The sequence below is a fragment of the Scleropages formosus genome, chromosome 25, assembly GCF_900964775.1.
Source record: "Scleropages formosus chromosome 25, fSclFor1.1, whole genome shotgun sequence".
NCBI lineage: Eukaryota > Metazoa > Chordata > Actinopteri > Osteoglossiformes > Osteoglossidae > Scleropages > Scleropages formosus.
The window spans coordinates 4,085,106-4,108,089 of NC_041830.1; the positions used below are offsets into that span (position 1 = coordinate 4,085,106).

Genomic DNA, 22,984 nt, shown 5'->3' on the forward strand with positions numbered 1-22,984 from the left:
CCCGATGCGGTAACCACGCCCCGCACCCCCCTAGTGACGCAACTGCAATTGAACCAAAATTACACGTAACTGTTTTTCGGACACGTAACAGTAGAATCTTATGTGAAGTAGCCCACCCTGTTTTTTTTTTGTTTTGTTTTTTGTTTTTTTTTTTTTTTTACCAGTTTTGTTTACCAGTATTGCTGGTATTCAGTCATCAGTGTGTGAATGGAGCACGTCACTCAGAGCCTCGGCTGTCTGCCTCCTCTTAGACACGCCCCCTCCGGTGCATTGTGGGGCGGTGTTTCTACACGTTGAGCCGGCATGGCAGGCAACAGGAAGAGGTAATCACTTTTTTTTTAAAAAATATTCAAACAAAGTAAAGCTTATTTATTTTACACCAATAAAAGACGTTTTTGCTTTGTGTATTAAGAATTTTATACGTGTTGTAATAAGCGCTGTGTTAGTTTTTGTTTTTAGCACAGTCGAGTCGTGCTGTAGCTAGCCTAGCCGCTAGCGGCCGTGGGGTCAGTGTTTTCGGACTGAGGACCGTAATGGTATGTTACTGTAGGCTAAGCCGATCTGTTGCTGGAGTGCCCGTTAAATGTGGATCCATTCATGTTCGTCTTACTCTGAAGACATGAACGCTCTCTCTTTCTGTGCCACGACATGGCCATGCGTTCAGAGTCACTTCGGAAATACACGTTTAATAAGCCAGGCTGGCATGACCATGATTTTTGCCTGGATTGAGCTATTGTGTATTAGTCAAAAAATTGATAAATAACAATATTTATGGAAACTACTGTAATATCTCGTCAGAAATCGACGACACAAAAGCACCATTACGCTGTAGTGGTACAGCTGTGTGAGACGCGAATTGCGGGGAGACGCCGGCGCCACGTGGGAACGGCCGGGCGCGTGGGCTGTCAGATCCCCGGAGGGCGAGACGGAGCAGTGATCAGATGCCTTACTCGGCTCGCGAGCTGAAAGAAATGTGATATCCAACTAGTTGTACATTTTGCGCGGTAAAAAAAAAAATTAAAACTCGAGACAGTAAATTTGTGTGAATTACCACACACTGCGGTTAGAGCTGTGTTTGCGTTTATCAAACCAAACGTGATCTCCACTCTTCTCTTTACAGCTCAGCCATGGCAAGTGCCAGTGTGTCTCACTTGGCCTCTGGTTACCACAGTCTTTGAGATGCTTTGTAAAAGTTATTGAAGTTTGTTGTCCCTAATGTTTATTGATTGCTCTGAGGGTTTCCTGTCATTATTCGACATAGTTAGTATTTTTTCATTGTATACTATTATATACATTATATAAGCATTTAGGGGGGCGTGGTGGTGCAGTGGGTTTGACCAGGTCCTGCTCTCTGATGGGTCTGGGGTTCGAGTCCCACTCGGGGTGCCTTGCGATGGACTGGTGTCCCGTCCTGGGTGTGTCCCCTCCCCCTCCAGCCCTACGCCCTGTGCTGCCGGGTTAGGCTCCGGCTCCCCGTGACCCCACATGAGACAAGCAGTTTCACACTCTGTGTGTGTGTGTGTGTGTGTGTGTGTGTGTAAGCATTTTAGATGATTCGTTTGTGGGACAGCTAGTGAAAGTGCTTCATTCTTGTAATGTCTCCTAAATAAATGTAAGCCTTTCGCTCTTTTGATAGAGGGTGATCCTTGGTCTTGCGCATGGTGCAGTGCTGTAATGCAGATGTGGTGTTCAGATGACGTAGAAATGATAGTACTGTGTGTGTAGCAGCAGCAGAGGAAAATTAAAATAAACACTTTTGTCCAGGTTCCTTGGTCTTTTTGGCGTACTTTAGCGTGTGCTTTGCTTTGTAGGAAGTTGGAGGATCTCAGCGTGGACGAGTTCTTGGCATCTGGCTTTGACTCGGATGATGACAGGAACTCGGAGGAAGAGGCGCCTGTGCTGAACAATGGGAAGAGCAAGAAGTCAAAAAAGTTGGCTGTTGCTGCTCAAGACAAGTAAGTATTTCCGTCCTTTCCCTGGCATTAGTGGAGGCAAGCGGGCAATGATTCCCATCCATAATGTGAAATATTAGTTGTCTATATTTGGAGTACAAATTGTCAGAAAGGAAAATATTGTTTGGGGGAAAGTGTACATTCTCTGTTACTTTTAAAGGAACATGAAGGAAGAATTGTGTTTGGTGTGAGATGGCTGTAAAGTAATTTTAAGAAGTTGTGTGTAGGTGTTAATAACTTTAAGAATATTGTAACACCCTTGAATCCTGTCATGCACCTGTGGTTTTAGTTGGGATTTCTTGAATACTGCAGGATGGAGAGATGCTGTATTTTTCTGTGTTGAGCAATCCACCTTAGTTTTTTCCAAAGGCTTTGATAAGGGGGTGTTCCCATCTTAAGGGTGACCTCTTGCTGTGCTGTTGATGCTCCTTGGATACCAGTTAGTGATCCTGATTATCCATCTGTTGTCTTTCATTCTTGCTATGTGCACTGCTCATCTCTTTATGGTCTCACCTAAAAGCCTATGCCTCCAGCTCTGTTTTCTTCAGATGAAGGACGAAGAAAGATCTGGCTCCTATTTTTGCACAGTGCGATTAATTCAGTTGCTCTTTTTGCTTTCATATACTGCCAAGATAGCCATTTCTTGTCAGTTCTACTGACATACTGGTCATTTCTTGCCAGGGTGTGGTTGTTAAATGTTCCGAAAGGTAGGGTGGTCTTTCTGTGTGATGGTCAGTTGTCATGCACTAGATGCTTAGCACCCCGTGCTCTCCCAGGATCTGCGCTGCCATTGCAGTGTGGTTGTTGAGAGGTGTGCGGCGCTAGGGGATGTTGATTCTGGGGGTTTGACATTTGTCTCAGTGAAAACATGATTCATGTGACAAATGTTCTGAAGTTTTCTTGTGGCCAACAACTTCATAATCTCATTAGAGCTTCCCTCATGTGCCACCTAAGGGATTCACGCAGAAGGAACCTGGTCCCTCACAGGATAATCTAGTACAGCATGATTCAGATCTATAATTTGACTGCAAAACAATGCGATATTGTAGGTTACTGTTAGCTGAGTGTTGTTGTAATGTGCCCAGAGGTGACAAGAGGAAAGGCAAGGCATCTCAACACAAAGAACAGCTCTCTCGCCTCAAGAGCAAAGATCCCGAATTCTACAAGTTTTTGGAGGAGAATGACTGCTCCCTGCTGAACTTTGATGACAGTGATAGCTCTGAAGATGAAGAACAGAAGTACCACACGCCACCCAGTCACCTTGAGGTGAAATTTTAAAACTTGTTTTTTGATATTATTTCTGTGTGCATTTCAGTTGAGAATTGCATTGAGTAAGCCAATTGAAATAGTTTTAGGGAATCATTATGATAATGCATATTTTTTAAATACTATGTGCAGTACAGTGAATAAGTATTTGCCCCAATCCTGATTTCTTCTGTTGTTGTGTATATCTCGTACTAAATTGTTTCAGAAGTTCAAACAAAATCTAACCTAAAAGAAAGGCAACCTGAGTAAACACAAAAACAGTTCATTAATGATAATGTTATTTATTGAAGAAAAAACTTATCAAATACCAACTGGGCCTGTGTGAAAAAGTACTGTATTTGCATAGTAGATTTCCCCAAATCTATGAAACTGCATTCATAATGGGGTTCGGCTGGACTAGACACAACCAGGATGAATTATTGCCAGACCTGTTCAATCAAGTCAACACTTAAATAGAACTTTTTCAACAGCATGAAGCTGGTTAAAAGGTCTTACCCAGTAACACACTATGCCAAAGTTGAAAAAAAATTCAAGAAATGATGAGGAAGAAGCTGATTGAAATACATTAGTCTGGGAAGGGTTACAAAGCTATTACAAAGGCTCTGGGACTCCAAAGGACCACTGTAAGAGCTATTATCTCCAAATGGGAAAAACTTGGCATGGTAATGAACCTTCCCAGAAGTGGCCAGCCTTCCAAAATTCCACCAGGAGCACAGTGACATCTCATCCAGGAAGTCACAAAAGAGCCAAGGACAACATTGATAGAACTACAGACCTCTCTCACATAAAGGTCACTGTTCATGACTCCACTATCAGAAAGACACTGGGCAAAAATGGCATCCATGGAAGAGTGGCGAAGGGAAAACCACTGCTAACCCAGAAGAACATTAAAGCTCCTCTGAATTTTGCCAAAACACACTTTTATTATCTTCAAACCTTTTGGGAGAATGTTCTGTGGACTGATGAGCTGAAAGTGGAACTGTTTGGAAGACAGGGGTCCTGTTACATCTGGTGTAAACCAAACGCCAAATTCCACAAAAAGAACATCATACCTACGGTCAAGCATGGTGGTGGCAGTGTGATGATGTGGGGCTGCTTTGCTGCTTCAGGGCCTGGGCAACTTTCAATAATTGAGGGGAAATATGAATTCTGATCTCTACCAGAAAATCCTAAAGAAGAATCTTAGGACTTAGGTCTTCAGTCCATAAGTTGAAACTCAAGCGCAACTGGATTATGCAGCAAGACAATGATCCAAAGCATAGGAGTAAGTCCACCTCTGAATGGTTCAAAAACAGCAAAGTTAAAGTTTGGAGTAGCCTAGTGAAAGTCCTGACTTCAACCCAATTGAGATGCAGTGACAGGACCTTAAATGGGCAGTTCATGCTGGAAAACCCTCCAGTGTGGCTGAACTAAAGCAGTTCTGCGAAAAAGACTGGGCCAAAATTTTACCGCAGCGCTGTGAAATACTGATCTCTAGTAATCGGAAGCGTTTGGTGCAGTGAAATGCGTCTGTCTGCGGTACAGATAAATAAGGCGATACAAACAAGTAGAAACTAGGAACACTCCAGGAATACAAAGAATACATAATGATGAAAACAGGAAAGAATAAATAATAAAATAGGATACAATATGTGTAGCCCAATATTAAATATGAAAGGTTACATAAAAGTGCAGTTTTTTGGGGGAGGATGGGGTGATGGGGATCTGAGCAATATCTTTGGCTCAGTTAGTGCTCCTCCTGCGCATGCAGTCCAGTCTCTACTCCGTGGTGTTATCCTGGTTAAGAGCCCAAATGGCCTGTGGAAAGAAGCTCCTCCTCATTCTCTCTGTGTTGGCCTTCAGGGAACAAAAACGCTTCCCTGACCGCAGCAGGGAGAAAAGTCCGTTGTTTGGGTGGCTGAGGTCTTTCACTATCTTCCTGGCCTTGGTCCAGCACAGCTTGCTGTAAATAGACTGTAGGTCAGGGAGCTCAGTGGGGATGATGCGTTCAGCTGATCGCACCACCCTCTGGAGAGCCTGCCTGTCCTGCTTGGTGCTGTTCCCAAACCAGGTCGTGATGCTTCCTGTCAGGATGCTCTCAATGGTACAGATGTAAAAATTCCTCAGCACCCTAGCGGGCAGTTTGTTGCATTTCATTTGAAGATCTAAAACTATTTAGTATGAAATATATACAAAACCAGAAGAAATCAGGATGGGGACAAATACTTTTTCCACAGCACTCGATTATGTTCAATATATATTATAAGTATACTGACTATTTTCTTTAATTTTTCCCTTTATTTTTAATACAGTTTGTATTTTATATTTTGAGTGTGACGTTAACATTTATAGAATGAAATGTGCTATTTTTTTAACAGGAGGTCAGCTGTGATGAAGAAGAGGAAGAAACAGAGAAAAAAACCCGCAAATCTAGAGAGTCTGTTAAAGTCACTGAGAAGATGGTGGAAGAATGGAGAGCATCACTTAGGGTAGAGAGCACAAATCTCAAACCTTTCCTTAGCCTAGCATGATCTTTCTTTTTTCTCTGTGCCAGCTTTGAAATCTTCACACTGTCTCTGTTCACATCCTCTGTTGTTTGTATGCCATCACCAGGAGAATCCCACGCCTCATCTGTTCCACATGGTCGTTCAGGCCTTCAAAGCTGCTGTAGTAACCACCAAAGGAGAAAGTGGGGAGCCCTGTCGCTTCAAGGTGGAGGACAGTTCAGGTATTCCACTTGTACACATCTATTGGAAACTTGGTGCGGTGGGCTGTCTGCCTATTTGTTCATCCATAATAGTCTTGGGCAAAGCTGAGTCCCTTATGTGTGGTCTGTGAATTTAGATATGCAACCTTGTTTAAGACCTCATTTATTAAAGATTAATCATGCATTCAGGTCTCACTGTGCATTGCAGTTTGACATTAAAAAAGACTATAAATCAAACTTCATGTGAGATTGAAACAGTTCTGTTGTGCAGGTTACATGTTCCCACTGGCTAAACAAAATTATTTTTTGCACTTTCTCCTGCAGTATTTAGAAAGGGTACTTGCAGATTGAAGTTTCCCTGTGTTCTTTTTCCTGCCCTCAGTGTCATTAATAACTGTGCAAAAATATTTTATGATGCAGCATATTACTTTGCAATGCATTTCCTGAAGATTCAATACATAATCACAAAATGTTAATTTTAAATACAGGAGTATTACATGGTAGTACTGCCTGGAGGTCTCAGTTTTAGAGGCGTTACACTGGATTTCAGTCAGTAAATGTAAGCTTGATAAAATAATACAATGCATTTTGTCAAATGTTTTATTTTTTCACTATATTTTAAAAACTAGTAAAAGCAACAGCTTTTAAATGTGTGAGATGAGCCATATGATATCAAGATGTGTTTGGTTAACTACACACCATTGTGTCCTTTTCCTCATAGTGTTCAACGCCTTGATTCTGTTTTGCATCCGAGATGTGTCTTTGGCCTTGCAAAAGATGTTACACCTGAAACCAGAGCAGGACCAGAAGAAGTAAGAGTGTTTGGGTTGCTGTGCTATAATTGTGTCACCCCCTTTGCTAGGGAACTGCAGTGCTGATCTTTCCAGCAAAGTTTTCTGTCCCTCCAATGTTTGTGGAGAGCATGGATGGCGAATGATGCTCAGATATAACCTCATTTACCACTCATCCCAAAATATAGGTTGGTGTTGCCATCAACCAGTCCCAGATGGCAGAAGATCCAGGTGGACATCAAGATGTACCTCGGCAATCTTGTTCAGGTATTAGTCACCTTTCTTTAATGGTTACTAGTTTCGGCTCCCTGTACACCAGCGTTTAGTGAAGCTTTTCATGTGGAGATGATACTACTGCTGTAACTTGGTCACTTTTCTCCCTTTGCAGCTCTTGTCCTGTTTGACCGAGTCCACTGTGGTTGCTGCGGTTCTGCGACATGCTAACCAGATGGTGCCTTATTACCTGTGTTTGCCTAAACAGGGCAGGGTCTTCCTGAAGGTTAGTGCCAGAAAGTGTCTCTATCTGTATGCCAACAGTGATAATAACACATCTCATTGTGTGCAGTAAGCATACATTTCTCTTTATTTTAACCAGGTTTTTGTACTTGTGGCTTCGAGTCTAAGCTTTTAGATTAAAGCACCTTCAATTATACTGAACAACACGTTAATTTATGTATACAATTTCTTCATAAAATCGCTAACTTAGTGCATGTTTTCTCATTATTCAACTTGTAGACTCATGCATATTTTGTGTGGGTTTGTGTGTGCACTACACTCTATCCTTGTGTATCTCAGACGCTGCTGTTCTGTGTCAGTTCTTCTCTCTGCTGTGCTTCTTCTGGATCTGGCTTTTTGTCCAGCTGACCCTCTGTCCATCTGTTCCAGCAACTGATAAAGCAGTGGAGTACAGGGGAAGAGACCGTGCGAGTCCTGGCCTTCCTGGCCCTCAGCAAGATTTGCCGCCACAAGCAGGATGACTACTTGAACCCTGTCCTCAAGGTTTGTCTTTTTTAAAAAAAAAAATTATGCATGTTACATTATTGTATTGTACCTATTTATAAAAATTACATTTCAAGCTAATTATAGTGCACTCCTGCAGTTTACTCTTACTAAGTACATGTTTCTGTTGTCTTTCATGCCCTGCATTTTGTGCTTTAGTAAATGAATTCCCTCCATGCTTGTATACAGTCATGCGCTGCTTAACGACTGACTCCATATACGACGGTGGTCCCATAAGATAATAATGGAGCTGAAAAATTCTTATCGACCAGTGACGTCATAGCCGTAGTAACGTCGTAGTGCAACATGCTACTCACGTGTTCGTGGTGGTGCTGCTGTGAACAAACCTACTGCACTGCCAGTTGTAAAAAGTATAGCATATACAATTATGTACAGTACATAATACTTGATAATGATAGACACCTGTGTTACTGGTTTATGCATTTACTATACTGTACTTTTTGATGTTATTTTAGATTGTGCTCTTTCTCCTTATAAAAAGTTTACTGTAAAACAGTATGCTGTTATGCCTGCAGCAGCATCATAAATCTCGTGTTTACTGCATTTTGACTGCATTGAGGCTATACCATCTAGGTTTGTATAAGTACACTCTATGACGTTCACATGACGACGAAAATGCCTAACGATCCATTTCTCAGAATGTATCCCTCTCCTTAAGCGACGAATGTCTGTAATACCATGCTGTGAAACATTATTTACCCCCTTTCCAGTTTTCAGTTTTTGGAACTTTTAACATTAAAATTTTCCCTCTCTTTTGTCAGTTCTAGTAGTATATGAAGGAATCCTGAAAGAGAAAGTGATACCAGTATTATGTAATTTCCTTGGTGTATCAATAAAATAGACAGCCATAGGTGTTTTAAAAAAAAAAAAGTATTTGTTTCTTCACAGTCAATGAATGGTTGTGTCATTTTTAGTTGCAATGACTAACAAAACACTTTTAGGTTCTCATCACTGTGGAAGAATTCTTGCTCTCTACTTCATAGATCTGCTTTAACTCTACAATAATTACAGGTTTTTGAGTTTGAAATCTCTGACCGAGCCATTCCATGGTTTCCTAAGCCCCAAACCTGCCCCATCCCTTCCATTTTTTTTTTAAAGCCATTTTGACTGAAATGTATGTTTGCGATCATGCTTGGTGCATGACCCAGCTATGCTTCAGCTTCAACTCACAGACTGATAGCCAGACATTCAGCTTTAGAATTTTCATCTATCTTTCATTAAGATGAATTTATTGTTCTATAGTAATGGCATGGCACCCAGGTCCTGTGGAAGCAGAACATCCTCAGACATGCACATTGCTGCCACCATTTCTCGCAATTGGTAGAAGGGTCTTACTCTGAAATGCAATAGTTGGTTGTCACCAGACATAATGGAGCCCCACATTGTCAAAAAAATTCTACTCTTGATTCATCAACCCTGAGAACATTCTTCCAGAAGTTTTGAGCAGCCGGGTGCTTTTTTTATTGGCTGTAGATGAGCATTCATATTCTTTTTAGCGAACATTGGTTTCTTGCCTTTCCCATTTTTGCAGTGTCTGCAGAAAGAGTAGTTTCTAACTCCCTGGATGTTAATCTGGGATTCTTTTGGAGCTTATTGAGGGATTTCCTGCAGAGATTTTGGCAGAACGGCCTCTTCACGGTATATTCACCACTAAACCAAACTTTGTACCAAAGTCTGGTTTTATTGATTTCAGAACCTTAGAAATGGCTGTTTAATTCTGAGAGGCTGCAACCTCTCTCTCCTCCTGAGTTTTTAGACATTTTTCTAAGTGTTGAATGATTTGCCTCTATGAATCTGTTTCTCCCACTTGGCTTTTGTACGTAAAGGTATAAGTAATTCAACATTGGACAGGGCTAGTACAAATTAAGCCTGATACTATTCAAACACTTGATTTTTGACTGCCCCTTAATGAGGCTGAGTAAAGTTAGGGGCAGTTACTTTTTCAGCTCAATACCAAGGAATCAAACAATAAAAACAATGTAAGATTTCATGTGAAAGTTGCAAAAAAGAGAAAATTGGAAAGGAGCAGGACTTTTTCATAGCACTGTTAAAACTGGTTTTATATTCTGATGAAATCTGGCAGCCCTAATCTATTTTATACAATGCAAAGCTAAAATATTAAATGATCGGTAGAACAGAACTTGAGAAATATGTGTGAAAATATTGTTTTAGTAACAGTACTAACTTTTATGTAATTGTAAATGCTGAAATTTAATGATATTTTTACAAGACTGTTTTAGCCCCACTACTGTTATACCAGTGTATCTGTGTTGTTTTCTGTGTCTTGCTACAGGTGAATGGTGTCCATCTCTTCTTTTTAACCATTTTACCTCAAATACCTCACTGTATATGTGGGCTTCATTTGTCTTACTCAGTGATCTAATGAGGTATTTGTTCTTTCAGCAAATGTATATTGCATATGTGAAGAACTGCAAGTTCACCTCGCCAACCACTCTCCCCATGATCAACTTCATGCAGCGCACGCTCACAGAGATGTACTCATTCAACACCCAAGTGTCCTATCAGCATGGCTTTATCTACATTCGGCAGCTAGCCGTGCACCTGAGAAATGCCATGACCATGAAAAAAAAGGTGGGTAGTGTTGCTTTTTCAAAACTGATGGCCATCTCTGCATCTTTGGACAGTCATATTGTGATATCAGTTATAATAGTCTATTGAAATTGTATCCCATTAGACCTCTTTTCTGCAAATTGCTTCCAGTCCAGTGTTTCTGTTTTTCAGACATACAGAAGTAAGAGAAACATGGTTTTTGCAAAAAAGTAGGCATTCCCGAACAAGGAAAAATTTGTGCACCTCAGCCTATGTTGGAGATCCAATGGGCAAAACTAACTTAGGATCATTTGCACTATGTATACTGTCATCCAGTAAGTAACAAAGAAAGTGACAGAAAATAAGAATGTACTGTCAAGACTGATGGTCTCCAACTGATAAGTTTCTTATGTATGAGTGCACACTGCACTGCCCTGCACCTTCAATATCAGCTTCAGAGGCACTGAAAAGTCAAGTTTTCTTTAAAGGCAGACAAAGCAATTAATCAGAACGTGAAGAAAGCACTGAATGTTCTTGTTAGATTTTACGCCGATGAATTGGGGGAAGTCTCAACGCAGCACCTTGCATCGTGAAAAATGACATCAGTCCACTGATGTCCACATAGCAGTATAATGAAGTGAGAATTGTTTTCACTTAATACCTGAATATAATGCGCGCATGCGCACACACACTACTGGTCGTTTAGTTTGGCCAGTTAACCAGAAACACATATTAGGGAATAGGATTTATGTGCATATTTATTCTGTATGAATTGTTTTTATGGTTTATTTTCTATATTTGTAATTAATCACAGTAAATTGTTTGTAGACAGGTTTAGTATTCATTTTTGTGTAAGTTTAATATAGTATATCCATTACAGCTTATGTTGACAGGATTAAACACGATTTTTGGCTAAGTGCAGCGCCAGCAGCGGAGTAATGTGAAACGCACACTTTCACACACTGCGGGCAATTTAGGGTCACTGATTCACCGACACGCTTGTATTTGGACTGGGAGGAAATCCATGCTTTCTTAGTTTATGATACATAATAGCTATGAAAGACCTGAATGAGCTTGAATGAATGAGGTAGACAGACATATGGTATTGTACAGTAATTATAGAAGGCAACTGCCCTATTATGCTGTGTTATAGTGAATGCTAAATATTAAAGTAATCATGGCCATTTGAGCGAGGTTTTTGTGATGTTTAAGTATAAATGGGTGTAAGTTTTGGGGCTCAGGAGGGCATGAAAATTTCTACCATTGAAACTAATGGTAAATGTCTATGAATTATGAGAATCCACCTTGAAAGGTGAAGAATTTTTCAGGAATGCATTACCCTTTGTAAGGTAGGGAAGACATCTGAAAATTAGAATGCAGATGTATCACATTCTAGAAATAGTTCCTCAGATTCTTGGGTTTATCTCAGGTTCCTAATATTCAGTTCAACTTGTTACTAAGAGTAAGCTGATGATGCACCCCTTTTTTGTAGTTGCCTTTATCATGAGTGCTAGTGCATTCTTTTTCTTTCATGCATAATTTTTTTCCAGTAATGTATTAATTTTTCCCATTTAATCTGAAAAACGCAACGTTTAATATTTGCAGACATAGCATTGTTCAGGATGTTTTAATATAAATTGGTCTTGCCAAATCTGAAAAAGTGCACCTTTAGCTTGTTGCCATTTGCTGCTGTTGGTGTTTTACATTTACTTCTTCAGCTGACACCTTTGTCAAGAGCATCTTGTGGTGGTAGGTTTCTCCAATGGATAAATACTTATAAAGTTACAGGGTATCAGTCATGCAATACTATTTTGTATGTATTAAAGCTCATTAAGACTTCTTTAAATTCTAGGAAAAATCTATGAAAGTGTTTGGTTACTGGAAAGTCATTTTAATGTGCTTGGTGTGTTTAGTTTATTTCAAAATACTGAGTTTACTGACTGACTAGTATGCACGTTTAATGTTTAGAAGACATGGACCAGTGTGTGTAATGTTCTTGTCTCTGACTTGTTTGTGTGTCTCTCTGCAGGAAACTTACCAGTCTGTGTACAACTGGCAGTTTGTTCACTGCCTGTACCTGTGGTGTCGAGTGTTGAGCTCATTGCACCCCAGCGACGTGATGGAACCCCTCATCTACCCTCTGTGCCAGGTCATTTTGGGCTGCATCAAGTAAGACCATGAGAACCAGATTAACAGGAATTTGCAGTAGGGTCTCTCTATTTCTGGTCCTGAAAAAGCTGTAATATGCCAGTTAATTTTTATTTAATGAATCACACACAATTCAGCATACTTTTTGGTCCTAAACCCGTAATAAGTTGACTTTCAGAGCTGTACACCACTGAATACTGATTATTCTACACTTGTTAGTGGGGCTGCAATGGACAAGAAGTTCTGCATTACACGAAACTATTGCTGAGCACTAAGTGTGGTCTAATGATGCACTGTCTTCACCTCTCATTTTTCATTATACTGCTATGTGGAAATCAGTAGAATACAGTGCTGCTGTGGGGAAGGGTCTGGAACTGTGAGCTAAAGGTTCATACCTGGCATTGCACTCTAATGTGGTATTTACTCTGATAATTCTATTACGTATTACTGTATTCTTTTTCATGGGGAGCACGGTGGTGCAGCGGGTTTGGCCAGGTCCTACTCTCTGGCTGATCTGGGGTTCAAGTCCCGTTTGGAGTGCCTTCTGACGGACTGGCATCCCATCCTGGGTGTGTCCCCTCCAGCCTTATGCCCTGTGGTGCCGGGTTAGGCTCCGGTTCACTGCGACCCTGCTCGGGACAAGCGGTTTCAGACTGTGTGTGTGTGTGTGTGTGTGTGTGTGTGTATTATGATTCCCATGGGGGCACGGTGCTGCACCAGGTTTGGCTGGGTCCTGCTTTCTGATGGGTATGGGGTTTGAGTCCTGCTTGAGGTGCCTTGCGACGGACTGGCGTCGTGTCCTGGGTGTGTCCCCTCCCCCTCCAGCGTTGCACCCTTTGTTGCCAGGACGGTTAGGCTCTGGTTAGGCTTCAGTTCACCACTACCCTGCTTTGGACACGCAGCTTCAGACTGTGTGTGTGTGTCTATTATGATTTCCCTTTGCCTAAAACTGTGTGTGGTTTGCAGTGTGTGACTGATGTTTTTCTTCTATCCATGTGTGCCAGGCTAGTGCCCACATGTCGGTTCTTTCCGCTGCGCATGCACTGTGTCAGGGCCCTGATCCTGCTCTCTGACAGCACCAAGACTTTTGTCCCCATCCTGCCATTTCTACTAGAGGTGAGAAGGAGCAGTGTGTTTGTCTGTCTCACACCCCTGTACATACATATTTGCTTTTTGTTAGGTTTGTCATTAAATGCTCAGTATTGTTTTTGCCCACTGTCCATAGATATTTATACACTTGGCCCTGCACACCTGCACTTCTCCTTCCTATTCATCCCCTGCAGAATTCTCAGTGTTGATGTACCTTTTTCCCATTTCTCACAGGTCTTCCAACAAACAGACTTCAACAAGAAGCCGGGGCGTCTCACCACCAAGCCTATCAACTTTGCCGTGATCCTGAAGCTGAGCAATGCCAACCTGCAGGAAAAGGCCTTCCGGGTAAGCGCCAGGGCTGTTGCATGGGACGCTGACCCATAGTAGTGCTTAGGTTTGTGAGATGTGTTCTCATGACACTGTGTTTCAGGACGGCCTAATTGAACAGCTCTACGACCTTCTGCTGGAGTATTTCCACAGCCAGGCCAGCTCAGTTGGGTTCCCTGAGCTCGCGCTCCCTGCCATTGTCCAGGTAACCAGGTTGCAGAAATCACTTTGATCAGGATTATGGTCTCAGGATGTTCTTGCTACTTCAAGTAATTCAGGCCAAAATTTTATTTTTACCTCAGCCTTGATTGAAGGTATTCTACAGTTTGAATCATGCTAATACTTGACTTAAAATTGGTTGTTTTTTAGTTATTGCAACAAAAATAAAGTTTCTAAGGTTAAGTGCAAGCATAGTGTGTTGTATTTAAATTAAAGGACAAGGGAGTAAATTGGTATTTTTGTATATTGATATTTAATTTTTCAAGGCCTAAGAATGAGTGTTATTTTGAATGTTCATTAAATAATTGGCATTATTCATTTTTATGGGGGAAGAATATTCTGTGTCTTTATTTTTGCCATTAGGGTAGTTATTTCACTTCACATTGCAGCTTATTATTATTAAAAAAAAAAAAAAAAAAACTGCCTCTGCTAACTGACCTGCACTAATGTCTTGGGTTTGGATATGATTTGAAGAGTGCAGTTCTTGCAGTGGGAATTCTGGTTAAGGCCGAGTAAATGAGCAGGTGAAATGAAAATAAGTGTTTCCTTCAGATCAAGAAGCCTGTAGCCAAGCGCTCAGGTCTTAATACAGTCAATTCCAGAAACAAGTGACTTGAATATGTTGAGTATTTCTCCATTGGCATGTAAGTGCTAAATGCCAGTGCTGTCTAATTTGGCCCCTAAGGTGCCCTCTGGCATCTCTTTGAATTCTGTCGACTTTCAGCTGGGAAACATAGTCGAGCAGACATGACTTAGAAACGAGACACATTTTAATGTGAGCTGTTTCTTCCCCCAGTCTCTTAAAAATCGACTTGTTTGGGTTCATAGTCTAGTCTTCTCTCCTGAAGTTGTCCTCCTTTGCACTTTGCAGATCTTGTGATTTCTTATGTGGCATTAGTGAAATGCATAAATAAAAATGTTGTCACTGAAAATACATTCAGCCCTTATTTAATGGGATCCTGCGCAGCGAAGATCGACTGTATTCGTATTTTTCACACGGTGGGATATTTACTCGTTGCAGTCGCCTTTTGCTCATTAAGCACTCGTTTTCCTTCCATAGTGGGTATTTGGTAAAACACCATCACTGCCTGTATCCCATGGTACAGAGACACACGTTTTGTGCCTTGAACCAGAAAGGATTTTGTCTCTCAGTGGTGTCAGTGTAGTTTTCTGGCTAAATCTAGTGTAAATAATCCCCTTAAAACGATGACCGACCGCTATTGTAGTTAAAACCTTCATGTTGTGTGAATGTCCTGCCCCACTTCTCACACACTCTCTCTCCCTGCAGCTGAAAGCCTTCCTGAAGCAATGCAAAGTAGCCAACTACTGCAAGCAGATCCGTCAGCTGCTGGAGAAAGTTCAGGAAAACTCGGCATATGTGACAGAGCGCCGACAAAGGGCTGCATTTGGTGTCAGCGATGTAGCGGCGGTGGTGAGTGACTGACCGTTAGGGGGTTGGCGATGCTGTATTTTCGGGACTTCCGCTCTGGGTATCACAAAAACAGAACTATATTTTTTCACCTAATCAGGCTTTCGCTCTCAGAGCCTTCAAGTGCACTGCTGAATATTACATTACAGGATGTCCTTGACTTACGAGTTTCCGTTTCAGCAACCTCCTTGTAATTTCCTCGTACTGTATTATATTAACCATAAGGATATATAAATTAGCATGCCCCAATACTACATTTTATAATAGGCTTCTGTCATATTTTTTCCACTAATATCACACATTATTTTTACATGTCAAAAGAATACTAATATAAATACTTGACTAATTTCATGCTACACTTTTACACTTTCGTTTATGAATGTTTTCTATCACTTTTCTGTACCACTAGAATACTCAATAATACTAAAGTTTTGCTTACTTATATATTCTTAATATTCTTTAAGTGTTTTTTTGTAAATGAAACATCTTCTGACAGACACACTGTCAATAAGAAATATGACTATTATGGCAGCATGGCCGTTCGATGGTATTGTACAGCACGTATGGTGGTCTGAATTAGACGACCCAGTGTTTAGAGTCATTTTATTAATATATTACGTTTAATACGGCTGATAGAACAACAGTTGTAAGTTGAAGGCTGCTGTATGCATTTTAGTCAATACAGGATTTATTTCACACAAGTGTTGCCTTTTGGAGTCTATGACTAAAAGTGTGTGTGTGTATGTATATATATATATATATATATATATATATATGTATATACACACACACACACACACACACACACACAGACAGACTGAAACCGCTTGTCCCAAGTGGGGTCTCGGCAAACCGGAGCCTAACCCAGCAGCACAAGGCTGGAGGGGGAAGGGACACACCCAGGACGGGACGCCAGTCTGTCGCAAGGCACCCCAAGTGGGACTCGAACCTCAGACCCACCAGAGAGCAGGCACAGGCCAAACCCGCTGTGCCACTGCACCCCCCTCCTGAGAGTGTATAGTATATGATAATGTGGACAGTATATTAACAAAGAGTAGCAGGTCATATCACAACTTTATTTCACAGCTTTTCTAGAATGCCCAAAGACAACAAGGTACGCGTTTTTGAGTGAGCAGCTCAGTGAGTCAGAGTCAGAAGCATTGTGCGTACACTCATTGGGCGGGGATTCAAAGAGCCTTTTATAGGTGGTTTATGAGAATGACATCTACAGAAAGCCACAGTTTCAACACAGGTATTTTGTCAAAACAGTTCAGAACTGCTATGGTCGGACATGCTGAATTGAGTGAAATGTTACTGTCCCATAACCCATTTCATGCTTTATTTATTATTGGTCATGCACCCTGATGGTCTGTCTTGCAGTTCATCTCCCACTTGTTCAAATGTATAAATGAAGGTGTTGTTTGTTGCACACAATCTGTGCCTTATGGTTTAGCTACAACAGGTAACTTGAAATTGTGAGTTGCTTTGGAGAAAAGTGTCAACTAAATGAAAACACAATGAAAATGTAGCAGAGTGCATGACTTCAAGCATAACTGCCCCATCTCTTTCCATAAAGTAAAGGTTATTAATGGTTGACCTAACTGCTGCAATCTTCACATATGTCAAACTAATGATGTCGTGTGCAACGGGGTTGTTGTACTTTGGCAGGCGGCATGGGAACGAGAGACTGCTGAGCAGGGGACCCCTCTAACCAGGTACTATAGCCAGTGGAAGAAACTGCGGGAGAAGGAGATCCAGCTGGAGATCTCAGGCAAGGAGAGGGTAAGTTCGGCTGGCAGGACTGCAAGCTTGTCTGAGATCAGCTTTGCTAGCAATGCTTTTGTCTACATTGCAGGCTTCTCAGACTGCACACTACTGTAGATAGAATAGTCGTATGGGTTCAAATCCCACCTGTTGGTGTCGTACCAGTAAGCAAGATACTCAGCCTGAACTGCTCTGGTTAAAATTGCCCAGCTGTATAAATGGGTAAATCAGTGTACAGTGCTTCAAATTAAAGCATCAGATAAATGAAAAAAAATTTAAGTAACCCTTGTATTTCTTGGCTCCTGTTGACTGTCATTTCTCCCACGTCTTCACATTATAAAATCAAACTTAGCATGGAACGTTTGATTGTAATATGGAAGTGTTCCTATTGATCATAGGAAGCAAACAAAGCAGAAATATCGCTAGTGGCAAAAGCTGACATGCTGGATCAATGTTGAATATCCCTTCAAATGACCTTGACCTGAAGTATGGAGGATGAGAAGGACAAACGGAGCCCTGCCTGTCCTGCTCTCCGGTTTTGACCTGTTGTGGTCCTGTAGGCAGAACTTTAGTTACTCTCTGTTGGGGCTCTCCGTGTGTGTATGGAACAGCTTTGCTGTCCTGCTTTTTTGTGAGTGTAGCCACTGATTTGACACCCTCATACTTCCAGCGACATCACATTCCTTGTGCTGTGTGTCACTCTGTGCTGAAGGAGAAGTAATAAACAGCCTCCTCTGGTCACCAGTCTCAGGTTTTTTTTTTTTTTTTTTTTTTTTTTTTTTTTTTGGACAGTTACTTATGTTAAGTTACGAACAAAAAAAAGAGAAGCTACTCCATCGATAGATCTGGGTATGGCAGTAAGCCCACGGTATGTCCCGTGTTGGTGAATAACGTGAACAAGTAACATTTGCTGCACTAGAGCATTTTGGAAAACGGATAACATTTTGGGAAATAGATAAGTGCAAAAAAAATTTTCAAAAAATTTTTTTACTCAATTTGTAAGTTCCAACTGTATTAATCAATATAATCTAAACCTGCTGTGTTTCATAAATATTTTAAATATAAATTCTGTATTTTCAAAATTGTATTTTTATCCCCCTTTTCTCTTAAGATGGAAGACTTGGACTTGCCTGAGATCAAACGCAAGAAGTTCCAGGAAAGCAAAGAGGAAGACAAGAAAGCGTTTAAGGATCTCTTTGAATCAGACAGCAGCTCTGACGGAGAAGGTGTGGAACTCAGAGTGAAAGGTAAGGAAGCAAGGAGTGTTTTTGCAGTTGGGAAGCCATCAGGAAATTGAATCAACACTGAAACTAGGGATGCGTCTCTGCTCATTGTCTAACCTCGTCCCCTTTTGTTCTAACCTGCCCATGTATCTAAGTAAGGATTTGTTACCTTTTTGGGACTGTGAACCACTTTGACAGAGTAAAACATGAAACATGATGTGACACCCCTCTGCCATAGTACACAGTGTTGCGTTAATTGAAAAAAAAAGTGGAAGCCAAAGTTGTGTGTAGTCACTCAGTGGGATGGGTGCACTCACACAAGGCCGAGAGAATATCACAGCAGGTTTTGATTCAGGTGAGCACGTCACCTGCCATTTTGACACAGGCTCTGTATTTGTTCTTAATACAGGTTACATGACAAAGGTATGTTGGTGCAAAGGGGAAAATTTTTCAAAGTTGTGTTTCCTGGCATTATGGATTTGGCTTGAACCAGCAGCTGGAAAGCTTTGCTTCAGACTTTATTTGTAACTGCCAAGTTGCTGCTTTAAGTCTACTTTACTCTGCATCAGCGTGTTTTCGTGGTGAGGCAGCGCCCTGTGACTCCGGTGACCTGCAATGTTGGGAGCTGCTGTTGGGCGTCACAGTCGTAGTTGAACCACATACAATCTGTGGATCATGTCCAGTATAACCCCACATTTCGCATTCCTTCCTTAAAATTGTATTTGTTTGCTTTAAAATTGAAGTTTTCTCCCGATTTAGCAAGTCATTTTTATTTCACACCTCATTTTTAAAAAATATGTGCAGTGTGTTTTGGGAAATTGCACTGGACATTATGGTTGTTAATTGTTGCGGTCTTTGTCTAAACAATTAGTTAATACAATATAGCTTTTGAATTAGCTATGAAATCTAAAAAAGGCAAAACATAATGGGTCCTTTAATTACTAACTTATTTGGGATTGAGATTTGATTACTGAAAAAGTCTGTTAGTTGAATGCGACATGAACTTGGCAAGGGCCCTACAGCAATTCTGTAATTCTATTCTAATTCTGTGCAGCTACTCCTGTAATGTACAGTGGTTTCGGCCAAAGTGGCTTTACTCTGAGAATCACGTGTCAGTAATCCTGCTGGTAAAACGCACTTCTGTTTCCTCAGAGTTGTATGTCGATTTGGTGAAAAAGCCTAATGAGCAAATTTAAATGCCAGCAATCCTGAAAACTCCCTGGGTTGGGACCCAACAGTAAAGTTCTTTACACAGGAATATTGCAACACCGCAAACTACCTGTCTCAGTCTTCCACTGAGCAGCTTGTGTAGACTAGGCTTTCTCTGGTGAGCTGGGATGCTGCATGTACATGTCTGCGCACTCTCTCTGTCTCTTGGTTGGAGATTTATGACCTGTTATAAATTAAAAGCAACATTAGAGAACTGTGACCACAGCTGGAGCAGAGCGATGACAAACTTAAGGCAGCGCTTACTATACACAATCACCGTCTGTTGGCAGAGTAAAACTTTGGTGCACAATTTGAATTGCTCTGTTTATGAAAAAAAATTGTTATATTCATGACAACATTAAAACTGATGAAAAGAGGCTAGTAATCGTGTGGTTTAGACTGCAGTACTAGTCCAACCATTCAGTATACCTGGGGCAGCAGAGTTAAGGCACTAGAAAAGAAAGCCACTATTGGCCCGTAGCTGTTGAAATTGCTTCAGAAGATGCGGAGCCTGATTTCATATTCAAACTTGTTGACCAGAATGCTTCATGAGAAGAAGCTAGTTTTCAGGAAATGTACTCACACTTTTAACTGCTACTGTACGTCCTGAAATTTACCTTGGAATACAAATTCAAAAATTGGATATGGAGCTGATTTCTTTCCGCCCCACCCAAACATTGGACAAGACTTTTGCATACAGATGGTTTATATCCTGCAATGCTGAAGAAGAGATTACCCAACAGTGACTTTCATAAGGTACAAAGAATATGAACAAATCAGTCCCGTGAAAATGTTAATGGTAATGATTTTGTGATTCCCTTATTGGCAGTGCATCATTCCTGCTCTTGTTTCACCACAGGCAAGAGATCTCAAGAAGTCAAAGATGAGCATGAAATGAGCAGTGAGGATGAGGAAGGGGAATATAATGTAGAGGAAGACTCAGAGGATGAGGAAGTTTCAGGTTTGTACATCTGTATTTCCTTGATTGGCAAGAACAAGTTGGACCAAGTATGCTTTTCAATAGTCAGCCTGTTGTCAGTTGTCTTGATTTGTAGCTGAACACATTGTTGGAAATTCAGATTTATAGAGTGGTACTTATCTTAACCATACAATTCCAAACTGTATGATGCCTTAAGAGGAAAATTCCCCATCCCCTTTGAGCAAACCCCTTAGCAGAGTCAGTATTCAGTGTCCATTGAACACCACACTATCTGCCATAGAGTAGGACTTGGTGTTCAGTAGTGTTATGGCTATTCCCCCAGACTCTGATGGAAATGAAGATGGGCGGAAGCAGTCATACAAAGTGGACCTAAAGTTGCTGGCTGAAGGAGATGATGACATGGTGGAAGATCTGGAACTCTCCGACCAGGAGTAGATGGGCCTAGCAGGACAGGGATGCTGTATTGTAACAGTGGGCCAAAGCCCTTACCTCCAAACAATTTTATGACCCTACCTTCTTTCCCTTCCATTTGACATTCTTGGTCTTCCCATTGCTTCACAACTTATGGACACTATGATCACCACAGGCTCTCCCTTTAATGCTGATTTTCACTGAAATGTATAGATGCTGTGTTTCATATATATTTTTAACAGAATACAGAGGAAAAAAAAACAGATTCCTATGCACTACATCTTGATTGTGTGAGATTCAACCAGGAATCTTCAGTTTCAAGACAAAAGACTAATCATGATACCAGCTGCTGGAAAATTAGTGATCCTTATTTGTCATGTTTGTAGAGTGGGCTTTCATGCTCAACTTCAACAATATCCAAAATCTCCAATAATTATTGAAGAAATTAAATTACCAAGTAACAGAAAACAGTGGGTGACACAGTGGCACAGCGACAAGTACTGCTGTCTCACAGCACCTGGGTGGTGCGAGAGGATGTGGGTTCAGTCCCTGCTTGGTCTGTGTGAAGTGTGTGTGTTCCACATTGTAAGTGTGTCTAGCAGTGTAAGTCACTTTGGTGAATAAGGTGTGTGGGCTGATAACACTACATAGAGTTTATTGGAAGTTGCTATCGAAGTTCTCTCTCTCTCACTCACTATGGAGGAACCTGAACAGCATGTCTTTGGGCTGTGGGAGGAAACCCTTGCAGATGGGGAGAACATGCAAACTGCACATAGACCGAGCAGGGATTGAACCCACGTCCTCTTGCACTACCCAGGCACTGTAAAACAGCAGCGCTAGTTGCTTTGCCACTGTGCCACCCGATGATTACCACAAGTCTCATTACATCTGCTGCCATAGCATGATATGCAGATGCTAATCCCCTCTTAGCAGAGGCATTTTGTTTCATGTGTTAACATAAGAGAAACAGGTTGATAAGCAAACCTATCTAAATGTTCCCAGAGACTTCTCTTCCACCAAAGTAAAAATGGTCATGGAAAGATCACTAGATATTCAAAGCCCAATAACTGCTTACAGTTGCTCCACCTATCCTTACTTAAGCCTGTCTGCAAGCTTTGTATATGCTGAGCTGGTCACATTTGCCATTGAGTATGCTCCTTACATTGTGTACCTAATTAATGTGAATGAATGTAAAGGAAAACCAAAGTCAGAGCAAGCAAATGCAAACAGAAGAAAAGTATAAACGCTCCAAATGACACAAACCAAAATACAGTCCATAAATGCTCCAACTGACATTCAAGATTAGTAAATTCAGTATCTGGGTTTCAGCAGCAGCAGTATGAATGAAAGAAGCCAGCAGCACCATATGGACTAAAGATAAAACTTTTGAAAGCCCCCAGGGAAAAGATGGGAAGTGGACCACAAAATGAGGTCCGAGACATCAGATTTACTTTGGAGAAAAGCATCTGCTAAGTGACTTACAATGGACACTATGTAGTGTTACCAGCCCACACACCTTATTCACCAAGGTGACTTACACTGCTAGAGACCCTACTTACACTCATCCATGCATCAGTGAAACACGCTCTCTCTATGGCACTCACACACTATGGGGAAACGTGAACAGCATGTCTTTGGACTGTGGAAAGAAACCAGAGCACCCAGAGGAAACCCACACAGACATGGGGAGAACATACAAACTCCACGCAGACTGACTAGGGCTCGAACCCACATTCTCTCGCACCATGTGGGCACTGTGAGACAGCAGCGCTACTTGCTGTGCCACCCATTCTAATATTACTCTCTTGCTAGTGATCACAATATCCTCTGTACTTCTGCTCTCCCCATCCATGTCTGTCCTTGAATTTCCTTTTATACATTCTGTGACAACTGGAGGCTGAACACAAGGTCTTTGATAATACCAAATCTTAGTGACTAACAACAGATTTCTGTTCAC

At 41.2% G+C, this 22,984-nt stretch overlaps 1 protein-coding gene across 1 annotated transcript; it reads left to right on the forward strand.

Annotated features, from left to right (window-relative positions):
• Positions 1-248: 248 nt before the first annotated feature.
• noc2l (NOC2-like nucleolar associated transcriptional repressor) lies at positions 249-21,517 on the forward strand. Its single transcript, XM_018742147.2, has 19 exons — positions 249-323; positions 1,812-1,955; positions 3,038-3,218; positions 5,576-5,686; positions 5,811-5,925; positions 6,626-6,716; positions 6,884-6,962; positions 7,084-7,194; positions 7,581-7,694; positions 10,119-10,307; positions 12,295-12,434; positions 13,418-13,529; positions 13,737-13,850; positions 13,936-14,037; positions 15,340-15,483; positions 17,149-17,262; positions 18,356-18,491; positions 20,536-20,637; positions 20,939-21,517. The coding sequence occupies exons 1-19, from the start codon at positions 304-306 to the stop codon at positions 21,049-21,051; spliced, it is 2,232 nt and encodes a 743-aa protein (XP_018597663.1). The 5' UTR covers positions 249-303; the 3' UTR covers positions 21,052-21,517.
• The last annotated feature ends 1,467 nt before the right edge of the window (positions 21,518-22,984 follow it).

Excerpts from the sequence above, each read along its gene's own strand:
- noc2l (XM_018742147.2), top strand. The coding sequence starts at position 304 with ATGGCAGGCAACAGGAAGAG. Across the intron at positions 324-1,811 it reads ATGGCAGGCAACAGGAAGAG|GAAGTTGGAGGATCTCAGCG; the intron begins GTAATCACTTTT and ends TTTGCTTTGTAG. Across the intron at positions 15,484-17,148 it reads TCAGCGATGTAGCGGCGGTG|GCGGCATGGGAACGAGAGAC; the intron begins GTGAGTGACTGA and ends GTACTTTGGCAG.